Source organism: Galeopterus variegatus, unplaced genomic scaffold (genome assembly GCF_000696425.1).
Source record: "Galeopterus variegatus unplaced genomic scaffold, G_variegatus-3.0.2 Scaffold4996, whole genome shotgun sequence".
Classification (NCBI taxonomy): Eukaryota; Metazoa; Chordata; class Mammalia; order Dermoptera; family Cynocephalidae; genus Galeopterus; species Galeopterus variegatus.
Window position 1 is genome coordinate 53,139 of NW_007731107.1, and position 7,287 is coordinate 60,425.

The 7,287-nt window shown below is 45.6% G+C and overlaps 1 protein-coding gene across 3 annotated transcripts in view; it reads right to left on the reverse strand.

Moving 5' to 3' along the window:
- The window catches only part of TMEM255A (transmembrane protein 255A), a 48,997-nt gene that overhangs the window by 39,849 nt on the left and 1,861 nt on the right, over positions 1-7,287 (reverse strand). For all 3 annotated transcript variants that reach the window (XM_008588728.1, XM_008588727.1, XM_008588729.1), the window contains exon 2: positions 1,917-2,059. In XM_008588728.1, coding sequence (XP_008586950.1) covers positions 1,917-2,059 — 143 coding nt within the window. The remainder of the gene's footprint in view (positions 1-1,916; positions 2,060-7,287) is intronic.

A 7,287-nucleotide genomic window follows, 5' to 3' on the forward strand; every position in this document is an offset into this window, starting at 1 on the left:
CACCCCCATCCCCCCATCCCCCATCCAGCTTTCAGCTCTCAGAAGGCGCAGCCTACATCAGGCCCCAGCTTCGTCGCAAGGGCTATTGAGGAGGCTGACTGTGCAATGAAATTGGTGACCTAGGCAACAGGCTCCAGGCTTGGTCACTCACAGCGCTGGCTTTCAAGGCATCATCTTTAATCCTTTCCCTTCTCTTTGCTTCTCTCTCCAACCCCCACCTCTCAAAAACAAGAGAGAGAGAAAGAGATGAAACAAAACAACAACAAAAATACATCTGACCTCTTTGCCGTGCTAGAATATAAATAAAAATAAACCGTCCTAAACTGCCTTCCTGTTCTCTAGCAGTTACACTTGGGGAGCCATTTAATTGATATTAAAAATATGATCCAAATTCTAGGGCTAGGTTTTTGGGTCCAACAGCACTATATGTAGACCCAAATGAGGTTTTTTTATGCAATGAATTCAGTGGTCTCCAAAGTGGATTGAATGCTCTCTGGGAGTAGGTAAAACAATCCACTGAAATATAGAGAAAAAAACTATTAGAACACTTGTTTCCTATTTATTGTTTATTTAAAATAATAAAAAAGAAATCAAGCATTGTTATTATTCAGTAAACGGGCTGTCACTGGCACCCTCCATGGGTGTGAATGTCAGATGATCAGGTGGAAGAAGGGCAAGTACCAAGCAACCCAGGGTTGATGGTGGGGCATTTTATGTGTGCCCAGATTGTATTATCCAGTTTTAACTAAACTTGTCCCAAGAAAATGGACAAGAGGTTTGAAAAGATTTCTGTTGAGAAACCATAAATTGAAGATGACCCTAATAATGTAAGCACATGTGAGCAACAAGAAAATGGCAGAGTTGATACTTCTAGCTCCCAGAGTGAGCTTTTTGTCAGCCACGTTGTGAAACTGACATTAAAAAACAATGATTCTTGGGGCCGGCCCGGTGGCGCACTGCTACAGTGCGCTGCTTGGGAGCGTGGTGGCGCTCCCGCCGAGGGTTTGGATCCCACATACAGACCGGCCGCTCACTGGCTGAGCGAAGTGTGGGCGCAACACCTAGGGTTGCGATCCCGTTGCCGGTCCCGGTCCAGTATGGGCGCGACACTGAGGGTTGCGATCCATTGCCCGTCACGAAAAAAGACAAAAAAAAAAAAAAACAATGATTCCAACGACAATCTATTCATATATGATAAGAAGTCAGCCAAAAATATTCACAGTTATCTAGTGGGCCATTTCAAATAAGGATTTATAGCCACTATCTTTACTGACAAACTTAACACTAAGTGCATATCGTCCATCCTGTGACATTTTAGGTACTGTTCATATGAAGATATTAAAAATGATAGCACATTTCATATTTATCTAATTTTTGAATTTACATTTTTGTATAAATTTTGTAAACATGTATATAACTTATAAATGAATAAATATACATATTTTAGAAGTATATCTTCCACATCTTTTTCCTGATAGGAGTGCAGGATCACTTTAGAGATCAGTGTTGTTGGCCATAGTGTGTCAAGTTACCAAGGTCCTCAGATTTCAGGTAAGATCAGGTGACCTCTATTATATATGGAAAAGCAGAGGCCCAGAAAGAAAGGATCTGAGCCTAAGGTTAACACTGCTAGTTAGCTAGTTAGTAACATCTCCTAACCCAGAAAACCAAGGTCCTAAAGAGTGAGATGAATTGCTCAGGATCACACTGCTAGTTAGGAATGGTGCTGGAATTCTTCTGATTCTCAGTCCAGTGCTCTTCTTAACAGGTTCAGAGTTGCCTGTCTATATATAGAGAGAGATAAAGGAGGAAATCTAAACAAACACTACAAACTAAGAATTGAAAACCGTCAGAGTAGAGCCCAAATTTCTGTAACCAGCGAGCTACTGAGCCCTACCTACGCCTTCTATACTTACAATAACTCCAGGGTAATAACCTCCAACAGTCACATTCTGGGTCCTGGTGGTTGCAGCAAGGCCAACTGTGAGAATTAACACGGACACAATAAGCAAAGTCACGGTGACATAGATGGAGTTTCGTTTTCTCCGATTGAAGGCTCCTGAAAGCACAGAAAGAAACTGAAATTGCTCATTTCAGCCAGGGAAGGGAGTGACTTAAAAAAAAAAAAAAAAAAACCTATGAAATCACTCAAACAGAAGGAACAGGAGAGGATTAGAGGAAACCAGCTGGCTAGAATGAAATTGGCAGGGTTCGGCCAATGAAAGTCAACTTGCCAAGATTTTTCTCTCCAGGGAGGGGAATTGTGGTGAAGGAATGGACCTTTAGTTTTTGCAGTCATCAGGTGCCACTTTTATAATAAAAAATATATTTCAAGTTTGAAAATAACAGAAGAAATTTCACCAGTCACATAAAAACAAATTTTTGTGCTTTTGGCATTCTATAAAAGATGTCATGCCCACTTAGTAGAGTGTTTTTTTTTTTTAAGGCCAAATTGTAAGGTATAAGATAAATCGGAAGTGTATGTGTGGGGATAGTAAATGAAAATATTTTAAAGCCAATGTGCACCTAAGATGTTTTTTTTCATAAGCTAGGATATGAAATTTCATTTTCAGTGTAAATATCAGAACCAAGCCAGGTACCCGGATTTTTTTTTCATTTATTTCTGACATTTGCCACCTAATGTATAAACTTTAAAATGGTATGTTGGCAAGATTTGTCCCATAACAAATGTGTGTAATAAAGTAAGTGTTTGGAGCCCATTAGTCTACAAAGATATATATCGCGGGAGGAAGATGGGGAGGATTATAACTTATACACAATTGGGCTTGTGTGAGGGCGACATAAATATAAATAATGAGAAACTCATTCTCCTCTTCAGGGCTTATCAGACATGATAGTGCAAACCAATACTTTTTTCGAAAACAGGCTTATTAAGTCGGATAGAAAAATGATATCTAGGCTTGCTTTTCAATTTAATTTTTTTGAAAGAAACCAAGCACCGCTCCCCACTCTGCAGACATTTCTCTGGCACAGGGAGAGGGTCTCTCCACAGGAAATACCATGGGAGACTTACCACCTAGGAGTTCTCAAAAATCCAAGCAAATGGGGAATGGTGTGAGAGTCCAGTTCTCTAGTGGAGGTGGGGAGGGCGGGGAGAAGGACGCAGTGGGCAAACTTATGGGGGCCCACTCAGGTGGCCTTATGGTGGCTCACTCAGATGCCTTGACTGTCATTTATGGCCCTAAAGAGACCACTTGGGTCTGTTCATGAGATCCCTTCATGCTGGGAGGCCTCACTGCAGCCTCAGGAAGCAGGAGCCAAGGGAAGCCGCCCAGACTGCACCGCTAGGAGGGAGGGGAGAGGATGGAGGAAAGGGGGAGGAAGGCGAGAAAATCAGGCGAGACCCAGGAGGCCTGGCGGTGGTGAGAGGGAGGGGCTGTGGCTGGGCTTGCGGCCCCCTGCAGACACCCGCTCCCGCAAGGAAGAAAAGCATCAGGAGTGCCACCCTGGGTTAGCTCCACCATCCATCTTGTCTTCCCCAGTGCGGCCCCTGCCGAAGGCTCCAGTGGAGATGGGAGGGGCTGGCGGTCTCCCCTGACGTCAGCCTCGGAAGTGAGGGACGTGACTCATCAGGGTCATTTCTAATATAGCAGTATTCTAAGGCTATTTTACATTGAAATGTAGAAGTGGTTTAAGCGTTTATGGGCACCCACATACTAAAGTCCCAAGTCTCACCGTGAGAGGAGCGGTAAGGAGACTGGGGAGATGAAGACCCTCTCCAACAACACCTGAGTCCAGCCTCCACGGGGGAAAAACGCACAAGCCATTAGAGACACCTGTGACATTAGGGCCCTCTGTGTGAGGGGGCTATTCGGGATGCAAATAGCGAGCTGACTCTTGGTGGTCACAATGAACAAAGTCGGGATATCCAGACTGTCTGGTGCTGGGAAGGGAATAGAAGGGCAGTGCGGGAGTGGGGGTGGGGAGCGGGATTCATTTTTCTATTTACCTGCAGGTTAGTTATCCTTCCTCTTGATTGTGAGGGACCCTAAATGAGTCTCTAAACCAGGGTCCCTAAGTGTGTTTGATGGTTACTACTTCTCAGTAAATCTGTGAGTTGATTCCACAGGGGGCCTCTAACATATAGGAACCAACATCACCTTCCATTCATGTTTTCCTTTCTCCTTTGTCGCTCACACAATCTCTAGCCCTCCCCTGCCCCAAATTCTCAAAAGAGAGTGAAGGAACATTTGAATACACCAAGGGTATCTTTATGACACAAGAGTGTCTTAAACCTTACACAGAAAACATGTAAACTTAGAGACTAAGTTGGAGGAGTGTGTTTGTATGCATGGTCGTTCTAATTTTTTTCTTTCACTTGCCTGGTCCTTCCACACCAACTAGCCTTTAAGCTTATTCACAACTCTTGGGTCTTCTTTGCAAATATCACGAACTCTTTAAAGCACAGGAGCCAGGTCAGAAAAGTGACTCAGCAAGCCACAATGGTGTCATTTGAAAATCTATTTTTTCCCCTGCTTTAGAACCTGAATTGAAAATTCAGTCAGTTGAGAAACCCAGCAAAGATCCTACAGCCCCACAGGGGCTTTCCCTCCAGATAGGATTTTCTTTGAATAAAATTCCTAAGAAACTCTCCCATTACTAGGTGGAATATTCGTCCCCTCACGCACCCCTCACCCCAATCGCCCTTTATTTTACACTACAAGAATCATAATTGTGTAAAATGAAATTGTTTCTAGCTGCATTCAGGGAGTTGACCGTTTTAAGAAACCCCCTGGTAGAGCCTTTTGAAAATGAAGAATCACCCCTCGACTTATCTTTGGTGTCAATTTGACTTAATGAAACTCACATCAACTTAGATCAAGACATACTTGTTCTCCGAAGGGGTGGCCTGGGCTTTTAAAAGGTGGCTCATTGTGTCTGCTTAGGACATTTTCCTGCTGGTTGTTTTATTTTAGAAGGGAGAAATAGAGCTCTATTCTTATTAGGGTACAATTTGGAGCTTGCCTTAGATGTTTCTGTGAACACAGAACGATCGTATTCCAATTTTATTTAGTAAATCAACACATCAAAAAACTTGGACACCATGAGGTACTTAAATAAAGCAGCAGATACCTGAAAACAGTGCCTAACACGGTGTTCGATATGTAGTAAGCAGTAGGCACTTGTTGAATAAACAAGAGGCAACATCTCAGAATTATTTCTCTTCGGATCAAAAAGGCTGTGGGAGGAATTGTGTGAATAAATACAGGCTATGCTTATAGAATTGATTTTTTTAAAATAGGGTATACCTACGGGCTCCCTAGAACTGAAAGCCTTCTGACCAACTAGTGCCACAACCCCAGTATCTCTTACTCCCCAGTGTATTTCTGTTTAAACAACAACAACCCCTGTAACCCACAGCAACGAGAGAGTCTGAAATCTCGTCATTGGCATTGCCTGCCCCCCAATCCCAGCTTCCCTGCAGAACTACTGCAGCCCTCCATCTCTGCAGTGCCCCACCTCCACCCAGATTTGTGAGGATCAGGATGCTCAGCCCAAGAAGGGCCTAATTATGTGCTGTCTCCACCCTTCCAAATACAACCAGCTTCTCCCTCCTCTGGGTTTTCCCACTGATCAGATCCCCCACCTGCATTGCGGTCTTCGAATTTCAGTCCGTCCCTTTCTTTGAAACCTGCTCAAAACTCACCTTTTTCCGGGTCAAGCCCACTCTCCTGTAATCACTCATTAACTCATATCCCTAAGTTCCTAGATACCTTACTAAATAAGTATATTAACTGCAACTCCTACAATTACAATTGTAACTGTGGGTCTGGTCCACAACCTGTATGATGTCCACCAGTTCCGGGATTATGTATGGGACAGGACCCGAGGTGTGGATTGCTAGAAGGTAGGATGTTGTCTCTGCTCACATGTGTTTTACTTTGTACGTGTTCTTGATTAGCCCCTCCCAAGAGAGTAGGTGCAGCAAAGATGGAGGCCCAGTCTCCTATCCTGTACACTGTGTTGTTGACAACTGGCTGATTCTGGGGGTTGATCTTTTGAACCAATTGGGATATGCTTACCTTAGTCAGCTTTACCACACAGGATGGGTCTCTGGAAGTCCCAGCTTTGAGCATCCATGGAAACAGGTGGCTACCCACACAAGAGCTTCAAGGCCCTGCTAACCTCCCAAACATTTCCTTAAAGGCGCTGAAATCCACCACCTCCCTTTAGTCAATTTTTTTAATGGAGACATCCAAGGCCGCTGGTGAATTACAAATGTGTTATCTGGGAGAGAAGTAATACCCTGCTGTAGTAGAGGTGCCTTAGCGCCTGGGGGCGGTGTTGCCAAAACGGAGAAGGGGGTTGCTGGGAGGGGATGGAGGGGCGCTGGAGTCAAATTACCATTAATTGCCAAGGGCGCCTGCTCTGCTCTGAGGCTGGGACTAAACGCTCATCCCCGGGCAGCTAGCAAGCATACAGTGCAGGCACCTTGGTGCAGTGTGTCTCTGTGTTATAAATTTTATTGTTTTGGCTGAGGTGCTGTCTTGACTGCAAAAGAAATCCCTTCAGAAATGCTGCCCTTGGAGGCTGAAACACTAACCCACCCACCCACTCTCCCGCTCCCCCCATGCAAGGGAAGGTGGCGTTGCCAGAGCTGAGTTAACTGGGAGTAGCTCCTAAGTAGCCTAGACGCTGATTCAGGCCTGGACTGTACGGGACCAACGCCAGGGAACTCCGGGGAGACTCCCCTGTCCAAACTGTGGAAACCCAGGGTTACCACTCGACTCAAGAATTTGCTAGTGCCGTCGGTCTGCGGACTTTAAAAAGCGGAATGCATGGCGCCGGCTCCGCGTTTATATGGGATCTATGATTCCTTTCCGCAGTGTAGAGGCTGGGCGAAGCCCGCTCAGTTTCTTGTTGCACAGACCTTTCGAGAAACGCAAGATTGGCTGAGGGTCCCTGGGAGCCCAAGAAAGAACTCTGTTTATCTTGTCCCCCAACCCACAGACCAGTGTGCCAAGTAACAACCCTTTAAGTCCTGGGCCATCAACCTGCCCACTCCCCGCAGGCAGACGGACCTGGGGCGGTGAGGCTTGGTTTGCAGGTGGTTGTCACCCGCAGCGGGAATGGACGCCGCGGAACCTTCGCACTCTTCCACCCAGCCCTCCCTCGCGCAACAGCTTGGCGTGGAGGACTCAGGGCTGCGCTGGCGCCACAGCTGGCCAAGGTAAGGAGTGCATTGTGTTTGTGTGTGCGCGCGTAGGCGTGTGTGTGTGTGTGTGTGTGTGTGTGTGTGTGTGTGTGTGTGTGTGTGTGTGAGAG